This window comes from Lissotriton helveticus, chromosome 7, assembly GCF_964261635.1.
Source record: "Lissotriton helveticus chromosome 7, aLisHel1.1, whole genome shotgun sequence".
NCBI classification, from domain to species: Eukaryota; Metazoa; Chordata; class Amphibia; order Caudata; family Salamandridae; genus Lissotriton; species Lissotriton helveticus.
Genome location: NC_136068.1, coordinates 392,683,242 through 392,706,356, shown reverse-complemented (window position 1 = coordinate 392,706,356; position 23,115 = coordinate 392,683,242). Strand labels below are relative to the sequence as shown.

Below are 23,115 nucleotides of genomic sequence, written 5' to 3'. Positions count from 1 at the left end.
TCCCCGCTTTGCCCCCCCCCCCCCCCCCCCCTTCTGAATGTTTTAACCTTGTATATTTGTATGAGACGAGTCCCAGCATTTGCACTACTGTAGCATGTTGTCCATATGCTTTCTAGAGGTCAGAGCACTGGGCTGTTCTAACAGCGCACATGCCTCCATCCTGTGACTGAATGACTCCAGTCTGTCTCTGCAGACAATGTCTTCTGACCACCACCTTAAATGCCTCCCAAACTGTGAGTGTGTGCACAGAGGATTTGTTGTGTTGGAAGTAATCTCTGATGGTATCCCCTAAGAAATACCTGAATACTGGGTCATATAGCAGATTGGGGTGATGGCTCCATATGCGAATCAGGGTTAACCTTTTTCCCCAGCCTAATTGCATCAGTATTGGGTTGTGGTCCAAGAAAGTGTGAGCTAAGTATTCCATCTGAGAAGGCATCTCCTGCTTCTGGTGGAGAGTCCAATAGTTTGTCCAGTCTGATGTGTGAGTCCTACACTGGAGAGTAGAATGAGTACTCTCGCAGTTTGTGTCTGTCTCTGGAGATCAAGTATATCCCAATGCCCAACCTACTCCCAGAAATAGCTGGCCACCCTTTGTGTTAGGGAATCGAGTAGTGATGGGGTAGTACGTTCTAGTGAGGTGTCCGCCACATAGTTAGAATCCCCATCCAGTATTCTAACCCCATGAGGGGAATCGCCCCATAGTATAACATAACTTGTATTTGTAAAGCTCACGTTCACCCAGAGGTCTCTTGACGCTGAATAACAGATGTTTATTGTTACCCAACTCGATGGTACTCATTTTATCGACCTCAGATGGATAAAAGGCTGAATGGACCCGCCGGGATTTTAACCTGTGACCATGAGGTCGAACACATGCCCCTACAATGGACGCATTAGTCCACTGAGCCACCAGACCCAGTATCTGTGCCAAAGACTCCAGGAATGAAGTCTAGTTGACATTGGGAAAATAGATGCCTCAAAATTCGAATGGCTCCCTGGATGATTGTGTAACTTCCCGCTTTGTCTATCTTCTGTGTGGTGCATTTGAAAGGGACACCCACCCGGACCTAAATGAGTGCTCCTCTAGCAAATGAGGAGTAATTTGTAGCATAAACCTGTCCCTTCCATGCAGACTAAGGAGCTGAATTCCTGCTAGGTGTGTTTCCTGGAAGAGAGTGAAGTCAACCTCTCGCCTCTTCAGATACGAGTATACCTGATGTTTGTGGGCAGAGTGTGTGCCTCTGACATTCCACGTGAGAGTCGTATAATTAGATAGCTGAGAGGCCATTCAATAACCAGGATTGATGCTGGGGCTTCGCGTGTCGTCCCCATGTGCAAGGCACTGATTCTCACAGGCTTGGGCGGCTGGGGTTTGCCCAGCTCCAATGGATGGCCCTCCCAGGTGCAGTGACTTGAATATTATGTGCCCACCTAACTTAGTCAAACTGCCCCCAACTCCCATTTCCCTCTGACAACAGTCAGGTGCCCAAAACTCGTCAAACCATTAACCTTGTGACAACTCTTCTTCAGCTGCAAAGATGCCCTGGGGAGCACCAGTAGGGGGGGCCAATCTGCGTGCACCCACATTTGGCCAAGCCGGTAATCACCATCCATATACGTCGTTTGTCCTGCAGCCCCCTGTGTTGACCATTACCAGCGCAGGGCAGTAATCCAGTGGTGCTCCGGATCTGCTGTGCCCCCTGGGGAACCCCAAAGGGTGGCGGCAGAGAGTATCGGAGGAAAGCAAGTTGGAGATCAGCTCTACTTGGGGTCAGGTCTGGGCCTTGGATAGGACCCTACAAAGCCAGATTAGAGTCTTTGCTGCCTTGAGACGAGTCAGACAGACATTCCCCCTATGCCAAGTGTGGTGGCTACTCATTTGGCTTGCGGCCTGCAGAGACACTATTTTGCTAAGATCCATCTGCCTCCTGGTCGGGCAGCTTCCGCAGATTGTGCACTATGGTATCATTTGCGCCTCATCGGTTAGGCGAGTGACAAGACTGTAGGTCCTTTTTGACTGCAGTGTTGCAGGCTGTGGTTTATAGCAGTGTTGCTGCAGCACCACCAGGTCTGGCCCCGCTTGGGGAATGGCAGGCCTCTCTTCTTATTTTTTTTAATTTTTTTACTTTATTCTGTTTCAATTAGGAGAAGACCATAAAAGTACATACATATCATAATACATTTACCAATAAGAAAACATGAATTATTTCTTAAAATACATTAGATTAAATACGAAATAGTTTAACGTTCCGATAAAGACATTAAAAGATTATACAGCAAAAGATAAAAGTGCAACAGTCTTCAGTTATAAGTTAGTTCTGTGACGGATACAAAATTTTAAAAAGCTGGCTATATTTAGAGCTAGAAAATCAGACTCCAAAAGTTGGAGGACCAAGAAAGCGGGACAACATTGGCGTAGCCCCAAGGTTTTTAAGATTGGCGTTAGCCATCGCTTTCTAGGTTCAGTGTAAAATTTACTGAAAAGGGTCAGATGTAAGAGATTGGTGGGAAATGCCATCACAGGGGCATTGACATAGCAGCTGTGACCAATCATTTACAGTTGGAAATGTAATAAATCGGTGGAAAGTATTGTGCCTAAACCGAGTCAACAGAAATCTGTCATAGCTGCTTAAATTCCATGTTAAAAAGGGCTGAATCTCAGAAGAGGTTTGGATCAACAAGGAATGCTGAGCTGAGATTTTATTGGCTTCAGCTACCAACCGAAGATCCGCTAAATGGGTTAAACATTGATTTTTTAACGTTTTCCTAGAGAGCTGTTCCAATTCAAGAGGGTTGTGGTAAAATTGTTCTAGGCCCAGATCGTAAAAAAACTTCTTGACATATCGGAGCCAGCCAATCTTATTAACATTTTCAAGCAGAAGACAGTCCTTTAAGATACTTTGGGTAAGAGCTAGCTTGTTTGATGTCCAAAGGTGGTGCCATAAAAGAATAGGCTGAATCTTTATAACATCAGTGATGCCTAGTTCTAAGTGGCAACTAAATGTTGATGTACCCTGGGGAACAGCGAGGAGAAACCTCAAGAAGCTGTTCTCCACTTTTTGAAGAGCTTCCGCCTGAACATAACCCCACACCCCGGCCCCGTAGATGTCAATACTAATACATTTAGCCTTATAGATGCGAATCATCTCCTCGGGTGGTCTTCTTCCCAATCTCTGAGTAAAGTTTACTAGGGCCATAGTTGATTTTAAAAATAACAGTTTTCTGGCCTCAATGGCTTTCCTCCAAGTGCCCTTTTCGTCAATTAAAACTCCAAGATAGGGATAAGTAGGGGTGTTCTCCACCCTGGAGTTATTTATGTAGATATCTCTCCCTTTTCTTTGTTTTGGGCCAGAATACATAGTAAAAGGTTTTTTAATATGAATTTTTAAATCTAGATTTGACATAAATTATATCGGGTCTGTGAACGATGGAGTTCAAGGGGAGTGCGGGCAATGATCACCGCGTCATACGCGTAGAGGAGAGTGGGGATCGGGCGATTTTGAATTTGAGGTAGGTCCTGGCACCCCTCCAACATGGCTTTTTCTAGGCCTTTTGTGTACAGAGTAAAAAGGAAGGGGGCCAGGACACAGCCCTGACTGTCTCCTCGCTCAACCCTAAAAGATGATTTCAACTCGCCCCCCGAGCCAAATCTTACTCTAGCTGTTGCGTTAGAGTAAATCTCACAGAGAAAGTTAACTAGCAGAGGGTCAATTCCCATTTCAGTTAAGATATCCCAGAGCTTTGAATGACCTACGCAGTCGAACGCTGCAGTAAGATCTACGTAGGCCATATGCAGGCTCCCACCTTTTCGCATCTACATATTTACCCTTGAGTAAAGTCAAGTTTAGAACCTGCTCAATGGTACCCAGGCCTTCCCTGAATCCATACTGAAGATCAGATCTAATCTTATTCTGTTAAGGGTGAGGGATGCACACCTGATTTTCAAAACGTTTCATCCAGCTTCCTCTTTTTATTTTTTTGATAGCGTGCAGATTGGTAATGTGGCATGCCCAAATGCCACCAGGTACGACCATGGTAATTACAAATGGGACACGTTCATGCCCCAGCCAAATGCACAGCATAGTGCCGTCCTTGCGACATCCAAAACTCTGTCAGTTTTACTCCAAACTTTCATCTTTAAACTTTTAACGGTTCCTTCTCTTTTTACATCATTCTTCAATCACTTATTTTAGAGTCCACGTGTGGAATGTACGCCTTTTTTCAAATTTCTAATATTTACTCTGTGCCCATCCGGACCTCTTGAATAAATACGATCAATGCCTGGCTCATCTCAAGCAGTGTTTATTCCATAAAAACCCAATGCATTTCGGGTGACGCAGCGCCCTTCTTCGGGGGTCACTAAAAATAATAAGACATTTGCCAATTAATCATCCATTTTCAAGTGTACATTTAAAAGAAGAAAAAGAAAAACTTCACACAGGTTATCATTAGATTATTGATTTTGTGCCTAGCTAATATTTCTATATTGTGGTTCATGGTAATTCTATTATCATTCTCACAGGCCGTGGTTAACTTAATCCGTGAGTTGTCCCACCCAATAATGTTCAAACCTCACTAGTCAGCAGTGTACATTCATCTCACTCCGTGACCCAAAACAGTCTTCTCCCGCTTTCCTCTGCAACCCCTCTCCGTATTGCAACATTTAAATCTCCACTTTTTTGTAAAGCCATACAATCCCTCCAACTCATAATACTGCGAGACATTTTTAAGCATTGTCAAAGATTCCTACAAATGCTCCAACATTCTCGAACTTACACCCTCGTGTAGTGCGCACCTTCACTGCCTCTCCTGCTCTTTACCTTCAATCCTGTGCGCTCGTATTCCCAGCCTAAACATTAATTCCCTGTATTATACCAAATGTTATGTCTCCAAAACTTCTCTGTATTCACATACCTGCCGTCTGAGTTGAAAAGCCTCTCCTCTAAACCAACGGTTGCAACATAAAGTTAAACGATGTCACCTGTCTCCTTATCAACCTGCGGACCCACCCTCCTCTGTCCCTATTGGCCCAATATTATCGTTCTCAGGATTGGCCATAAAATGCTGTTAACCACCTTCCCTATTCTTATCTCCAAGAATAAACTCCATTCCCCATGATGCAATATACTGGTGACCCATGCGATGTCCGTTTTCTTTCTGCTTAACATGTGTCCTAAATACAATCTGAAACGTAGCACTTCTAAGTCCATAATAATGATAGTTCCTCGGCGCTCTGTGTTTCAAATACTCGTGATGAGCCCTTGATATTTCACCAATCACGTGGGTTCTTTAGTCCATTTTATTCTTTGTTCTTGCTTTATCCTAGATGGGTGCAATCCCTGGGCAGGCATAGTTTTGGATGTCGCAAGGACGGCACTATGCTGTGCATTTGGCTGGGGCATGAACGTGTCCCATTTGTAATTACCATGGTCGTACCTGGTGGCATTTGGGCATGCCACATTACCAATCTGCACGCTATCAAAAAAATAAAAAGAGGAAGCTGGATGAAACGTTTTGAAAATCAGGTGTGCATCCCTCACCCTTAACAGAATTATCGTAACTATGCCCGCCCAGGGATTGCACCCATCTAGGATAAAGCAAGAACAAAGAATAAAATGGACTAAAGAACCCACGTGATTGGTGAAATATCAAGGGCTCATCACGAGTATTTGAAACACAGAGCGCCGAGGAACTATCATTACTATGGACTTAGAAGTGCTACGTTTCAGATTGTATTTAGGACACCTGTTAAGCAGAAAGAAAACGGACATCGCAGGGTCACCAGTATATTGCATCATGGGGAATGGAGTTTATTCTTGGAGATAAGAATAGGGAAGGTGGTTAACAGCATTTTATGGCCAATCCTGAGAACGATAATATTGGGCCAATAGGGACAGAGGAGGGTGGGTCCGCAGGTTGATAAGGAGACAGGTGACATCGTTTAACTTTATGTTGCAACCGTTGGTTTAGAGGAGAGGCTTTTCAACTCAGACGGCAGGTATGTGAATACAGAGAAGTTTTGGAGACATAACATTTGGTATAATACAGGGAATTAATGTTTAGGCTGGGAATACGAGCGCACAGGATTGAAGGTAAAGAGCAGGAGAGGCAGTGAAGGTGCGCACTACACGAGGGTGTAAGTTCGAGAATGTTGGAGCATTTGTAGGAATCTTTGACAATGCTTAAAAATGTCTCGCAGTATTATGAGTTGGAGGGCTTGTATGGCTTTACAAAAAAGTGGCGATTTAAATGTTGCAATACGGAGAGGGGTTGCAGAGGAAAGCGGGAGAAGACTGTTTTGGGTCACGGAGTGAGATGAATGTACACTGCTGACTAGTGAGGTTTGAACATTATTGGGTGGGACAACTCACGGATTAAGTTAACCACGGCCTGTGAGAATGATAATAGAATTACCATGAACCACAATATAGAAATATTAGCTGGGCACAAAATCAATAATCTAATGATAACCTGTGTGAAGTTTTTCTTTTTCTTCTTTTAAATGTACACTTGAAAATGGATGATTAATTGGCAAATGTCTTATTATTTTTAGTGACCCCCGAAGAAGGGCGCTGCGTCGCCCGAAATGCATTGGGTTTTTATGGAATAAACACTGCTTGAGATGAGCCAGGCATTGATCGTATTTATTCAAGAGGTCCGGATGGGCACAGAGTAAATATTAGAAATTTGAAAAAAGGCGTACATTCCACACGTGGACTCTAAAATAAGTGATTGAAGAATGATGTAAAAAGAGAAGGAAACGTTAAAAGTTTAAAGATGAAAGTTTGGAGTAAAACTGACAGAGTTTTGGATGTCGCAAGGACGGCACTATGCTGTGCATTTGGCTGGGGCATGAACGTGTCCCATTTGTAATTACCTTATTCTCTTGAGTCCAATGCTGAAGGCGTTCTAAAATAATACACCCCACAACTTTTCCGAAGGAATCCAGTAATGAAATAGGACGATAACAAGTTGGATTTAGTCGATCGCCCTTTTTAAAAACTGGAACCAAAATGGATTCTGACCAGGAGTCCAACAATCCCACTTTACAGGTTGCTTCTAGTACCCTAAGTAAGATTGGGGCCCAAAGATCTGTTTTAAATTTATAGAGATCGACCGGCACCCCATCGGGTCCTGGGGCCTTACCCCCATTGCTGGCACTTAAGGCTTGTTCGACTTCAACTAGAGTGAAATCTAAAACGAGTGGAATGGAAGAGGGCCTGGTGCTGTTGCAGTTCCTCTCTTAGTGGCACTGATCTAGGGGCATTTTAGCTGTTGCTCCAAATATTTTGGAAAAATGTGCAATCCAAGACGGTTCGTCATTCATAGCTTCTATTTTTCTAGTTTCCCTAGGGCCAGACAGAAATGGAGTGTTTATCACCTCCCAAAAAGCGACATTGTCGTTCGTTAAACAACTTTTATGTAACTTTCTCCATAGTTCCTCTTTCAGTTCTGATTTCCTTTGTCGTAGGGCCTTTTGATAGGTTTTCCTAAGTTGAGTGATCTCTTTCCTATCTTAAGGGGTTTGTTAAGGGTGTTTTTAAGGTTTGAGTATGCTTTGGTACAGGTGGAATTAAACCAGCCAACCTTATTGTTTCTTGCCCCTTTGGGTTTAGTATTTAGTGCTTCTTTGACAGATTTGGTAACTATCAAAAAGTTGTTGATAATCTCCTGTGGGGACGATGAGTCAGCTAAGCAAACATTTATTGCAGTCATGGAGTTCTTGACAACTTTTTCAGTGATTCTTACCGGGTCGACCTGGACCCTCTTAAGAGTGTAACCATTTAATCTGTTCATAAACAAACTTTCTTCCCCATAAAAATGTATTGGCTTGTTCTTTGCTCGTGCCAACGGAAGGGAAAGGGTGATGGAGATAGGGAAGTGGTCACTAAATACACAATCATGAGTAGTAAAGTTGGAAATAAGAGATGAGGCCCTACTTGCCAGAAAGATGAAGTCAATACAGCTAGAGGCACCTCTACCATTGAAAGTTGGAGTTAGGGGGACAGCGGGTGATAATAATTCGTTTGACAATACCAATTGCAGGATCAAGATAGTCTCGTTTAAACAGACCCCGCTCTGGGAATGGATAAAGTGAGTCATGTTGTTAACATAATATGTGGCCTTCTAGACGAGAAAGTTATCATTGTGTGCACAAAGGGATAGATTAAAGTCACCATCCCAAATGGTAGTAGGATTTTTCCCTTGATGATTACTATTAAAATCTAGGAGAAAAGTACGGATTTCCTTCAAAGTGACAATTAACTGAGACTGCTGTAAATTGTTCTAAAAATTGACTATCACAAGGAGATTCAGATTGTTGATAGCTACTGAGATTATCTGATAATTAGCCTCGATTTTTAGGGCAATAATTTCCCGAACTTGAATTAAATTAGAAATATAGACCACTAAACCTCCTTTTGCACGCCCAAATGGAGATGGCGTCAATAAGGTTTTGTAACCATTTAGATGGATAGGTAGGACAGCCCACGTCTCTTGTAGACAAATAATGCCATAAGTCAGCGCGAAGGTAAGCCACTTGGATGACCTTGGAATGAAGGCCAGCAATGTTCCAAAAGATAATGCTGAGTGGAACCCCTCTCGTGGAATTTGCATCCGAGGAAAGGGTAGTTACAGGGTCTCCAAGTTCCTTAAGAGAAGTACTATCAGTATGGGTACCGATAGCTGGATCTAGACCATTTGTAATGGACAAACTCTGAGGGATAGATCCATTTTTGAGATTAGCTAGCGGGGATACTTGCTCCCATTCCGATGGAGCCAAGATGGGATCGGAAATGAGAGGCAAGGAGTTTACTGTCCAGTCTGCTACCATAGAAGATGTGGGGAAGGGAATTATTAACTGAACCATGCTATTTCGCTCAATTGAACGTAAAGTGGTCCCAGAAACACAAGTTGATTGTCAGTCTACTTCCTCTAGGGGGGATAACAGCTCAAACCTGTTAGAGGTTATAACAGAGCCGTTCCCTTCTTCTCTGGGTCTTATAGTGGGTTTATATAAGAAACCCAAAGGGAGGGCCGTGATACTAGAGTGTAAAGCGGGAGGTGCCTCTTTGTTGTTTAAAGAGAATGAACCATTCAGGGCGTCCTAAAGTTTATGACCATGCAATCGCCCTGAGTGGACTTTAGTGAGGTGCCAACCCACCCCACTCTACCTACCATAAGTATTTCGTTTGTGTGATGGGGTTAAAATGCTTGTTTTTCATCAGCCAGTCCACCACTTTGTTGCCAAGGGAAGGCCAAGATTCAATCTGTCCCTGTTTTAAAGCTGGAACCCCTGTTAAAATTAATACATATGGACAGGATGCGGGTGGTAAGACTAATTTGTCTGTATTGGGTTGGACATTAGAGTTAGTTTGATTCTCCCTATTGTCTTGCCCTTATCTACTTTTGTACTCCACCCTGGCGCTAAGCTTTCATTTTGGATCCTCTACTACGTGTCTTGTTAAAATTTCTGGTTGAGGTTCCCTTAGGGAACCAAACGTGATCTCCTGGGTAGATTCCCTGGGGCCATCCTTTTTCGTGAGGGTAGGATCCCTGCTACCATGGGTAGATATTTGATTTTCTAGTGAAACGCTAATTGTCTCCACAGCCTCTTTCAGTTGCTCAATCTTCCTTTCTATACAGCCTCTTCTCTTCTTTGTTGCCTCCCCTCGCTGCTACACCTTACATCTGGTGGTCATCGGTGGGGTCCCAAAGGTCGCAGGGTCTCGGAGGACTGCGCCAGCCCAGGGGAGGCTATCAGGCAGTCCATTCTGTCTGTGGCATGCTGCAACAGCAGCTCCAGTTTCTACAGCGGTGATCCTGGCAGCCAAATATGGCCAGGTGCAAGTCTGACCGACTGCTGCTCTCCACGCCACATCTCTTTCCTTCCTGTTTGGTCTCACATTTGATGGGGTGGCAGAGTGGAGTCAGTGGGCTAGATGGGCTCCAATAGTGTCAGGATCATAGATGGGTTGGGCGAAGGCAGCCGCAGCATTCTAGTGTGCAGCCATTCTTTTCTCAGCTTGGCCACACCCTATTGCACATGTCACTGATGTATGCAATTCTAATTTGTTTGGTTCAACTGTCTACCTCAGTGAAACTGTCCGCAGTTGATGTGTCCTTTCTCATTGATTAAAGAACAGTGAGCAACCCGAAATACCCTTGAGGGCTTGGGTGATTAAGTAGAAAGGTATAGGTGCCTATAAGGGAATTTATTCAAGCAACGATTGGTGATTCAACTGACTATGTAGGATAAGTTAATGATCCTTTCAGGAAATTAATTCATCTAAATCTGATTATTGATTATATGTGATCACAAATTATCAAAATACATACTTCCTTGCTCTGTTTAACTGACTGAGATTTTGGATAGGTGACATTAGGATCTACAGAGTCACTTATTATTATATCTTTAATGTACCTGTAGACCTAATCGTTTTTTAATCACTTATATCTGTATATGAAATCAATAACCTTTATATGAATTGATAAATTCTATTTTCCTATACACCTCTTGTGTTTGTTTTTTGTATGTATTTTGATAATTTGTGATCACATATAATCAATAATCAGATTTAGATGAATTAATTTCCTGAAAGGATCATTAACTTATCCTACATAGTCAGTTGAATCCCCAATCGTTGCTTGAATAAATTCCCTTGTAGGCACCTATACCTTTCTCCTTTCTCATTGAGCATTTTCTCTTTACCTACTTCATATGTATTACACTCATTATTCCCTAGCCCTATACCCTTAACTTCTCTGTACCCTTCTCTGTAGTTTTTTCTCTACTTCCCTTTCCTGCTTTCTACCATCCTTGTTTTTAACCCAAATGTTTCACTCTCCCTCACTTATGTTCTTCATCATGTACTCTTCCCTAGCAATTTTCCTATTGTCTTCCACAACCCTCCTTTTTTTATTCCTCTTTTATCACTCTTCTACCCTCTCATGATGTATGATCATTTATTTATTTATAACGTTTTCTATAGCACGAACAAGATCCCGAAGGATATCAGAGCGCTTTACAATAAGTTGGTGGAGAGGAAAAAATGAAATATATACAGCAATTGTGGAAAGAAAGAAGAAAAATAAAATGATAAACATCAACCCCCCCCCCTTTGCTGCTCATCCAGTAGTACTGTATTGTTACACCTCACTTTTCCTCTGTATTCAAATTTCATTTCACCTTCCCACCATCCCACTCTTACACTTTTTAGTTTTGGTTTTCTCCACTTCTCCTTATTTAATTACCATGCTCTTCTTTCACCCTCCATCCTCCTTTCCTCTCACAGGAGCACCACCCCATCCTGGTCTCTCAACCCAGTTGCAAGGTTACCTTTGCATTTACATGCCAGAGCTAGGGATGAAGTGAGTTAAAATCCTACCACTGTTCTCTGGTCCTTTCGTTGAGCAGGAGCGCTTATGAAAGTCGCTAAAGTATACTAAATGTGATGGATGGAATGCTTGAAATAATCTCAGTCTATAGTAATTACTCAGGCTCTCATCCCAGTCCATCGTTATTTTACACACCATGCCACCTTAGTTTGGACCCAGCCATATGCACGCGAGTCTTGACAGCACAGGCTGAACTGCAGGTAAGGTTCCCTGAACTGGAATGCAAACAACCTAGGATCGGTTTCGCCCTGATTAGGGCTCATCAGCCAGGTACAGCTTGGTTCCAGTGACGGTGTGCACAGGACCTACGTCTGGGCATACCCGTCCCAATTATGGAGACACGATAGTATACAAAAAGTTATCTATGTAATGTTGAATTAATGATGGACCGGGATCTGATGCGGCACAAGTAATTTCCAGTGACAGATTAATTCAAGTATACCATCCATCACTTTTTGTATTCTTCAGTGTGGAAAGTACTAGAAAGTACTGACTCCAGTTTAATTTGTCTTTTTCCATTAGTCTTCATTTAGGGTTTGATTTTATTTTACCTGCATTTCTATTGAGGCCAACCAATGCATTTTAATTTAGTTTAAGTTGAACCAGCATTTCATTTTTAGTGGTCCCTTAAAACGTTGATTGTTTGACAGTCAGTGGCCCCCAAAAACCCTAGTGCTTTAAGGTATCTGTGGGCTTAAACTAAGTCATCAAAAGCTTTTCATTATAAAAAACTACATACATTGACAAAACTTGTTTTATAGCTGAATTTGGTTTCCAAATACTTTATCCACCTTCAAAAGTAGAATTATTTTGGATAGTTGATTCTTTAAATGCAATTTGTCCTGAAAAAGCATGACCCTATATTCTGGTAAATACGAAGTTTCAAAAAGAGGGAAATTGTGCTAACTAAATCAGTCTATATTGTTGGTGGAGGATTGTAATGCACCCATGTATGATTAAGCAAAATCTCTGAAGGCCATGAAAAAGATTTAACACTTTCTTTTTTGCCTTGTTCAGGTGTCCTGCTTTATTAGTGGTTGGTGATAGTTCCCCTGCAGTTGAAGCTGTAGTGAGTATATTTTCATATTTTAATGTTTTCAACACTCTGAAATTGTAACCTGTTTTTTTGATTGACATCCTAATATTTTCCAAAATAAACAATGTCTGTAAATCATTGCACTATATAAATATTTCTTTGATGCACTTATTTTCTAACACGTACTTAGTCTGTACATTCCTCACTTAAAATATCTCCAGGGGTCCGACCCAGAAACTTAAATACCAACAAAGAGTGCTAGTTGACTCCCGAGCTACTCTGGCTGGATTTCATGCAGTGGCTCCATTAAATTGCTGTCTGTTGTCTTGATGGCAGTTACTTTTTATGTGCTTGCCTCAGGTGCAAGAATCTTGAGCTTCTAGAGGTTATAAGGGTGCTTCTTCAATGCTTCTGACCTGATTTTTGTAAAAATTGTCCAATGCCATGTCACTTCCAAATTCTGTTTTTAAGTACATGCATCACATGCTGCATTCTGATGTTACGGACTGTCCTCATGACTGGTGCAGATTGTTTCTAGGCTTGAGCCTCTACTCCAAGATCTTTTCTTTACACTGATTAAAATCAATGCATGGTCAGGTTAATGGCAGCCGCGTACTGAAGTCTTGGTCACATTTCCTGCTTGAAGTTATATGGACATGGAGTTTTCACCAATTGCACTGACAGCATAGTCCCCATCAAGGCAAACATCCAGAGAAAATCTTGCAAAAGGGCCATATGGTAGACCCAAGTCTCAGAACAGCGAAACATGACTGCAAACAGTTGGAGAGGAGATGGCGCACCAGCAAGGACACCTCTGACTGTGCAGCCTTCAAGACCTCCCTCAACCTCTACCACTGCCTGCTGAGGGCAACAGAGAAGACAACCCTTGCTGCACGCATCAAAACCAGCACCAACAACACCAAGAAACTATTTAACATAGTTAAGGAATTCTCCAACCCGGCTGGTAGTAAAAACAACATCACACCCTCACAGGAGCTGTGTGACAACCTCGCCCACTTCTTCTACAACCAGATCGCAACCATATACAGAAACTTTGAACCCCACCCCACACCTACGGACTCGTTGACAAATACGCCACCACCGTAACTGACACGAACGACACACACATATTCCTGGCCAAAGGATTGGCCAGGAATTCACAACGGTACTCAGCACCTCTATCACCAACTCAACATTTCCAGAGGCCTGGAAACACACCGAAGTCAGACCACTACACCTAAAAACCCCTGCTGACCCTAGTGAACTCAAAGTACTGACCAATCCCCCTGCTCCCATTCCCAGCCAAGGTACTGGAAAAGATCATCAACAATCAACTCATGACGCACATAGAGCAGAACCAGTTACTTGACAAATCCCAATCCAGCTTCCACAGTAATCACAGCACGGAAACCGCCCTGATCGCAACCACTGATGACATCCGAGCCCTCGTCAACTGAGGAGGAACAGCACTTTTGATTCTCCTTGCCCTCTTGGCAGCTTTCAGCATCGTATCCCACCACACACTGATCGAAAGACTCCACCAAATTGGCATTCTATGGGACACCTCAGGTGGATCACTTCCTTCCTCACCAGAAGAACCCAGAGGATCCTCCTCCAACCTTTCACCTCTGAACTCAAGGAGATCACCTGCGGTGTCCCCGGGGCTCAGCCACATGCTCTTCAATGCATATGACACCGCTGGCCAACATAGTCAGATACCACGGTCTCAACATAATTTCCTACACAGCAGACAGCCAAATTATCCTGTCGCTCACCAACAACCCCACCACCAGAACCAACTTCTACAGATGCATGACAAATGTCACAGATTTTGATGAAGTAGTGCCTGCAGCTGAACACAGAAGACTGAAGTACTGATATTAGGCAGGAGCAGCAACACATGGAACGACTCCTGGGTGACCATCAGACTTAGAACCCGCACCCGTCCCTTTAACCATGCCAGAAACCTCCGAATCATCATTGAGAAAGCTCACTGTTAAATCACAGATCAAAGCAGTCTCTCCACCTGCTTCCTCATTCTGCGCATACTACATAAGTCTTCAAGTGGCTTCCCCTACACACAAGACTTACTGTGACATACGCCCTCATCACCAGCCGACTGGAATACGGCAGTGCCCTCTACTTAGGAATCACTGCCCTCCTTCGACAGAGACTTCAGACCATACAGAATGTCGCAGCCAGACTCCTCCTCGGCCTTCCCCGATGAACCCACAGCACACCTCGCCTCAGGAAACTCCACTGCTCCCCGTACAGAAGAGATGCCAATTCAAGCTGCTGATACACACACACATGGCTCTTCATTAACCACTGCCTGAACTCCCACCAACCATCGCGAACACTAAGCTCCACCTCCCTTTCACTTGCCCATACTCCCTGCATCTTCTGTAGATGAATTAGAGGACGCTGCTTCTCCCACATCACAGCAAAGACCTGGAACAGCCTGCCCATGCACCTCTGGACCATGACCTCACTTCAGGAATTCCGAATGGCCCTCAAAAACTGGCTGTTTAAATAAGCCTCCGGGCCTGCAAGCGCCTGGATTCCCTATCAGGTGATTAGTTGCGCTTTATAAATCCAGATTGATTGATTGATTGAATGAGCATCCATTTACCCTACCTGCCTCCCCAGTTGCTTTGACACCAGGAGCTTGAAAGGAAGGATCACTTGCACCCTGCAGACCATTTTATGTTTCAAAGCTGACCTGGAGTTGGAACTGCATCATTTAGAGGTTTCTTAGACTCTTCATTCTTCTTTGTCATCCACGGAGGGTGTTGCAGAAGTTGAAACATTCTATCCCTCTCACTGTTATGAAACAAATTGCTTCTTTTATAGAGGACATGTATATAGGTTGTGATGCCATGGTGTTAATAATGTTGCTCCTACAGTAGCTTTTACACCTCTTGCAACCAAGATTCTGGGCTAGTGTTAGCATTAGTGGGCACCATTCTCAAAGGTCTTTCGAAAGCAAAGTAAACTCATGATAGCTAAGGTGCTCATGTTATACCCACTTGTTTTGAAATTGCCATTTGGATCTTCTGTAAAGTGCTTAAACGTTCGCTTAGCTCTGGCTATCAAAGCATTCTCCATCATAATGCATGTCAGCGACCCGTTCAGGAATACAGGTCTGTATTCCTCTTTTTTTCTGGAAAACCCTTAAAACCTGATCTTATTATTTCTTCTGTGCAATAATTGCAGTTTTTGGTTCCTGTCACTGAGTGCTGGATACCTTTTGTGATTGCTGCGCGCTTTATATACCCGACTCACTCCTTCATTCATTTTACCCTTACCACTTTTTGCCTGGTGTCAGTGTGTTTTGATTGTAGCTCACTGGATCCTGCTAACCAGGACCCCAGTAACAGTGCGCTCTCCTCTTAATTTGCTGGTACGTACTTTGTACGTCCAACAATTGGCATACTGGGGTACCACTAAGTCCCTAGTATATAGTACTAAGGTACCCAGGGCCATTGGTACCCCAGGGACCTCCCATGGGCTGCAGCATGTATTATGTCACTCATGAGAGTACATACAAACTGTGTCTGCAGAGCTGCCATCACAGTCTGCATGAAATGGTGCATGTACCTTTCACTTTAGATAAAAGTGTTTCTTTCTATCCCGGTCACTGCACTTTTAACATATGTCATCCCTAAGGTAGGCCCTTCAGTCCAAGGGCAGGGTGCATGGTTCTAAGTGTGTGGGTACCCCTGCACAAGCAGAGGTATGCCTATAACCCCTGGACTCCATTCTCTAGGCTTTATAAGTGCACAACAACCATTTTAAGGTATGTATTGGACACTGGCATGTCGTGATGTTTAATTACAAAATGACAGCCCCAAAACTCGACATGTTTGGTATCAAACCTGTTGGAATCCTGAATCTACACTGATTCCAGTGTTAATTGCATGATACCATATACTGGGGGCTGCTTAGAGTACCCACTAATACCTACCTGTGTAGCCTTACAGGTTTGGACTGCGAGCCTGCACTGCTGCCTACCTAGACAGTGTTCTGACTCCCTCTGATGAGCTTAACTCTGGCAGGGGGAGCTAAACATAGGATTCCTTTAGAATTAGGTAGAGTTGGGGCGCTTCAGAGCGTCACCAGACTCCATTGAAGGGCACATTTGGTGCCCTCCTTGCATAAACCAGTTTTGCCCAGTTCAGGAGTCCTTGGCTCTTGCTCTGACACAAAATTACACAAAAGCAAGGGGCATATCCACCCCCCTGTCCAGCTTCTCCTTAGGGAGGTACTCGGTGCTCCTCCAGGTGGACACTTGATTCTGCCATGTTGAACATAATTTGTTAGCTACTACACCTCCAAACATGTGGTCTATCCTTCTCCGTTCGGCTATACGTGGCGGCTTCTTATCTCCAGAATAGGCAGCATGTGTCCCTCTTCAAGATCCTTGACATTAAAGATTTTATGAAGAGATTCGATTCATTCCTTCCTGTGTGCCTCAGGCCCAGGTGCAGAATCTTGGCATTGTCCTCACAAAACTGATGGCTCCTCCCTTTGAGCCTCTCCAGTCATGTCCCTTACAATTTGTGTCTTGGAATGTAGCTTTCCTAGTAGCCATCACATCACTAAGGCGTGTTAGTGAGCTCTAGGTCTTAATATTGGAAGAACCTTTCTTTCAGGTCCACAGAACTAGAGAGGATCTCCACACCAGCCCTACATTTCTTCCTTGGGTGTTCTCTCATTTCCACCTTAACCAGTCTATAGAGCTCCCAGTGTTCTTCCTACAATCGGACTGACTTTCAGAAAGGGCTGTTTATACTCTAGACAATAAATGGGCCTTAATGTACTATGTGGACAGAACGGGGCCCTATAAAAAAAACACAAAAAAAACAACTGTTTGTTGCTTTTCTGAACCACATAAGAGGAGTGCCTCATCAAAATCAGGCATAACCAGATGGATAGTTAAGTGCCCAATCCAAACCTTTTATGAAAAGCTACGTTTTGCATGTCCACCCTAGGACCAACCCTATCAGAAAAAAAGGGGCTTCTATGGCCTTCCTCAGGAACATCCCTATAGCAGACATATGTAAAGCAGCTATGTGGTCTTCATCAGATACTTTCACTAAACTCTACTTTATAGACATATTAGCCTGCCAACAAGCTAAGGTTGTTCAGGTTGTATTGCATACACCCTGTCTTCTACAGCATCCATAGGCTAGCCGCCGCTTAGGCTCTCCCGTCTGTGCACAACATGTGCATCTAAAACCACACATGCCTCGATCGGAAAATGTTACTTACTCTGTAAGTACCTGTTCATGGTATGTAGTGCTGTAGATTAAGATGTGAACATCCTTCTCCCCGGACACCTCTCACTTTTGCCGTTACGATTACTTCTTACTTCTCTTGCATGGGCCTCTTTTGTCTTTCTCTCCTGTGTCTCTTGCTCCAGTTTTCTTTGCCTACCTTGCACAATATAATCCAACATTGCAGCCTATGGCCATGTGCATACTAAGCAATAGGTGGAGTCACGCTACCTTATGACTGTAGGAAGCTGGGTTTCTGTTGTAATAACCCCCACCCACACTTTTTGCCAGACTACTGATACACTTTGACTTGATGTTCCATGGGTTCCTGCCAATCCGGTTCCCAGGGCCAGTGTTCTCTCCTAAAACTATTTGTTGTGCCACCAATTGGCACCTCTCTGACCACATGTCAGTCCCTTGTAAAAGGTACCATCCATGGGTACCAAGGGCACTATGGAGTAGTGTACCGGTGCATTTCTGTATTCAGGCTGGAGTATAGTACCAATAGGAAATGATTTTGTGAGAAGTCTGTGTGCCCCATGGTGTATGCGGTATGGTGTGTTCTATAATAGATGTCACTCCATTAGTTTTCGGATAGAGTACGACCCAGCTCCTCCTCCCACCGGACTTGGCCTGGCGATTTACCCTTGCGTATTTGCCGTGAGAGGTGAGAATACATTTCTGAGATGATACCTTTATCATCCTACTTGAGAAACAACGATTTCTCAAAGAGGGACATAGCGCGACTAGAAGACCCCAGGTGGGTAGACCTAAGTACCCAATGTAACATCTGCATGTGGAGATAGTGGTCCTGCTCTAACAGACCATAATCATCTCTTAGTTGGGCAAAAGGAATTGGGCTATTATGGTTAAAAAGGCATCCGAGCCATTTACACCCCCCTCTGTCCATCGCCTGTCCGCTCCCTTAGCCATACCAGGAGGAAAGTCTGGGTTCAAGAATATGGGAGCCAAGGGAGAGCGCAACGTAGTGAGGGTAGCGGAGATTGCCACCCTGTCCCACTCAGAATGTTGAGCTGGTGATGGGGGAGGAATACAGTCCCCAGGCTCTAGAAGACTTGGGTAGCCACATTTCTCCCCAGATGTCTTCCCATCACCGTCTGATCCATGAAGGCCCAATGCTTCTCAGTGAGTGGTTGATTCCACTCTCAGGCCGCTCCGTTGCGCTTTAGTAAAGTATCAGGTCACATTGGACAATACAAGTCCACCATCCCGTTTAGATCGTTGCCGGAGGTGTTTCTGTAACCTCGGCTTAATGGGCCCCAAATAAAGAGCTCAATCTCTCTGGAGCTTATGAAGTGTGCCCCGAGTTGGTTTTAAGCAGCAATGTCTGAAAAATGTATAAAACTCTAGGAAGGATGATCATTTTTTACCGTGGTGAGCCTACCAAACCATGACGGACGCTGCCAGTGGAGCAGGTCCTTGTGATCCAGGTCATATAACTTGGAGTAGTTTGTGTCAGCTGTTTTCTCCAAGTCACTACTGAGCACCAAGCCGAGCTAAGGGAGATCTTTCTCGTCCCATGCAAAGTCAAACTGGGAGCCTTCCGTTTGTATGCTGGAGGTCAGGTTCAAAATTTTAGATTTTTGTAAGTTAACCCGGAAGCCCGAGAACTGTCCAAATGTCTGGAGATCTGCTACTATGACAGGGAGCGAGATAACTGAGTGGGTAATGGAGAAGATTACATTGTCTGCTGATAAGCTAATCCGATGCTGCTCGGCCGCGAAAGGAATACCGGAGGCCTTAGGATTATCGCAAAGTCGTTTGGTAAAGGGCTCCATGTATAGAGCGAATAAGAGGGGTGAGAGAGGGCACCCCTGTTTCGTATCTTGACCTATAAGAAAATCAATTGATCTGACCCAGTTTACACTAACTGAGGCACAGGGCGAGCTATAAATTATCGCAATCCAGTGCCGAAAGCGCTCTCCCATGCCAATGTGTTTAAGAGTTGCAAACAGATATGGCCAGTGCAACCTATCAAAAGCTTTCTCCGCATCCACAGCAAGGAGCAATGCCTCCTTGCGGGAGCGTTGGACTTTATCCATCAGGTGGCAGAGGCGCTTGATATTATCCCCGCACTGACGGCTCACGATAAATCCTGCCTGGTCAGGGTCCATCAGGCCGGGCATCAGGGGATTAAGTCACTGGGCCAAAACACTAGCGAACAACTTGGTGTCAATATTCAGGAGAGAGATTGGGTGATAAGAACCACAAATTTTAGGATCCTTCTCGGGTTTCGGTATGACTGAGATCACGGCCTGGAGTGTTGTCTCAGCGAGCATGCTCATCTCAGTGAAAGAGTTAAACAACTGGGTGAGTATGGGAGCTAGCTCCGGACAGAAGGTCTTATAGAAGGCAGCACTGAACCAGTCAGGGCCAGGGGCCTTTAGGGGTTTCAGAGGTGCAATCGTCGAGACAGCCTCTTCCAGGCGGACGGGCTCATCCAGGGCAGCAGCATCATCAGCTGATAGAGGAGTAACTGCTGCAGCATCTAGATAGACCTGCGGGTCATCAGCGAGGGAAGCATCCTGTGCATACAGGACCGAATAATAAGCTCAAAAGCTATCTGTGATGTCGGTCGCCTCAGTGGCTTTGAACCCCGCCGGACCACAGATCAATTCAACCGTCTGTGCAGGTTTACTGCGTGGGCAGTGCGCAAGCATGCGGCCCACCTACCAACATAGTATTTATGCTTCAGTCGTGCTATCGTGTATTCAGCCCTATCTAAATACAGACACTGAAGATGGAGACACTCTTTTTCTAGCTGTCTCCAAATCCGCGGGGCACCGGAGCGTTAATGGCTAGCCTCCAGTTCCTTTACTTTTAACTCTAGCTCTAGCCTCTTGTCTTTCCTCCATTTATTGTCATATGCCGATCTGCCAATCAGAGCTCCCCGAGCTACTAACTTCAACGCCTCACACCAAGGCCAGAGCGGTAGAACCATCATCATTCAGTGAGAAATGATCACGCATGGTATTCCTAATAGCAGTCGTGATTGCCGAAGACAACCTCGTATCTCTGAGGTGCCACTGGGAATCCCTATTGTGGGTAGAAGAGATGTATAGTGACAATGTTATGAGTGCGTGATCGGAGAGCGAGCAGGACTCAGTAGTAGAGGATCGAACACGCTCCCAGGCAGAGGGAGAGGCTAGGAAGTTATCTAACCTGGCATAGGTCTTATGAGCCGCAGAGACGTAAGTGCAGTCCCATTCCCCAGGGTGCAAAACTCGCCACACATTAAGCAGACCACATTCTTCCAACCATTCACGAACGCTTACGGACAATGTGCCCGCTCCACCTGTCCTCTGACCAGATAGGTGCATCTCCCCATCCATTACCACATTCAGGTCTCCTCCCACCACAACAGCTGTGTTGGGTGAGTGAAGCACTTTAGCCAAAGCATCCAAACTGAAAGCTTACTGGTGTTCATTGGTGGGGTAGATCAAGGCCACCGTGAATTGGAAGGTGTCCATTTGCACCCGAAGGGCCAATAAACGACCCTTGATGTCAGCCACCAACCCCAGGACCATACCAGGAAAGTGCTTGGAAAAGAGAATAGCCAATGAGCCATCTCCCCCTGCCCTTCCCAGAGGATCAAAATTGCTGCCGGAACATCGGAACATTCTAGCATGCATTCAAGAGTGTCTTTAGGGAGTAAGTGGGTCTCTTGAACCAATCAAATCCCCCCCCCCCCCCCAGAACCGGGAAGACGCATCGAGCACAAATGTGAAGGTGAGGCCCACGGGACACTCGCCGAGTGTGGGGTCCTGGGCCTGGGCTTCGGGTCAAATGATGCTCGGGGCTGGGGCTTCTCGTACCCCAATGCACAACTTACTGAGGCTTCAGAAAAGGAGTGCAGGTAGCAAAATGCAGGATGTCCAAGATGTTGGGTCCCACGTCTCTCGTGTCCGCCACGGGTCTCAGCTTTGCTGTGGATGTGGGTCGGGGTCCGAGAAGTGTGGAAGTCCAGTTCTTGAGTCGCAGAGTCTTCCGGTTCCGGCGGGAGCCTTGAAACTGCAGACCGGCAAAGTTGCTGTTGGTGCCTGTTTGAACAGGGTGGTCACTCCTTGACCACAAGGGAGATGTCTTCTGTCTTCTAGTCAGAATAGAATGTCGAAGGTCCAAGAGTTCTGTATCAAAGTTTCATTCCAGGATAATCTAATCTCCTGGGGACACAGCTCCTATACTTATACTAAGGATGGGGGCTGGATTACCTGCCTACGTCCCTCCTTTGGGTGGACCTGAGAAAGGGGTGGTTACACCCCTTTCCCTTTGTCCAGTTTCGCGCCAGAGCTGGGGCTGGAGTGCCCCAGCAACTGGTTTGAACCGGGTTATGCATGGAGCACCTTGTGTGCCCCAGGCAGTGTCTAGATGCATTCACTGAATGCAGCCCTCCCTGCCCCAATACACAAAACCCCTGTCTGGGGACGTGCTGGCACCTCCCTGGACAGGAAACCTATTGTCCAGGCCGCCCTTGCTGGAGTTTCCTCCAGCAACAGGAGGTCAGACTCTTGTCTGTGGCAGCAGCATCCATTTTGTGATGCTGGGCTCTGTTTAACTTTAACTGGGTAAAGCAGTAACGTACATGTCTTTTCTCTCTAGAAGGGTGGAATGCTACCCCTGCCGGGGGGGGTAGTATTCCAAAGTGTTTGACACCTTACACAACATGTTTTGATATAGCCAAACCAAAGTTATCATTAACTGCGTGGATTATAATGCACTTAAGAGTATATGTGGAGGAGTGTGGCTCAATGGTTAGAGCGGCAGACCCTGATGCAGAGTTCTGGCCAGGGACCAGGGTTCGATTCCCGCCTCGGCAGGGTCTCGGGCTTAATTTCCTCGGACCTGTTAATTCTTGCCTCTGTGCCTATTCTAATCACTGGCACCATGCTGCAACTCTGGGCAATAGCTTGCTTAGCCTCCACACCGGCCCCAACAGCGCTGAGGATGCCAGGCTTCACCCTGGGGTGCCCAGGAGTGGACACTTCACAGGGAAAGCCAGGAGGGGTTCCACAGTCATCCATTTCAAGGGCGCATGGTCCGTCCGGAGGATGAACGGCTTCCCTTCCAGGTAGTACTGCAGCTTCTCAATGGCCCATTTTATGGCCAGACACTCACGTTCAACAGTTGAGTATTTACATTCCCTAGGGAACAGCTTGCGACTGGCATACAGGATGGGATGTTCCACACCATCTTCCCCTCTTTGTGAGAGTACAGCACCTAGACCCACATCGGAAGCGTCCGTTGCTAGGAGGAAGGTTTTTTTGTAGTTTGGGGATTCCAGAACGGGAGCGCTAGTTATAATCCGCTTTAGACGTTCGAAGGCGTCCTGCGCTTCTCGGGTAGGGGTTTGTATCTCCTTGGTTCTGACGTCCTTCCGTA

General features: G+C 45.1%; 1 protein-coding gene across 2 annotated transcripts in view; it reads left to right on the top strand.

Annotated features, from left to right (window-relative positions):
* The window catches only part of LOC144768509 (protein NDRG3-like), a 355,018-nt gene that overhangs the window by 228,219 nt on the left and 103,684 nt on the right, over positions 1 to 23,115 (top strand). For both annotated transcript variants that reach the window (XM_078652237.1, XM_078652236.1), the window contains exon 12: positions 12,418 to 12,469. In XM_078652237.1, coding sequence (XP_078508363.1) covers positions 12,418 to 12,469 — 52 coding nt within the window. The remainder of the gene's footprint in view (positions 1 to 12,417; positions 12,470 to 23,115) is intronic.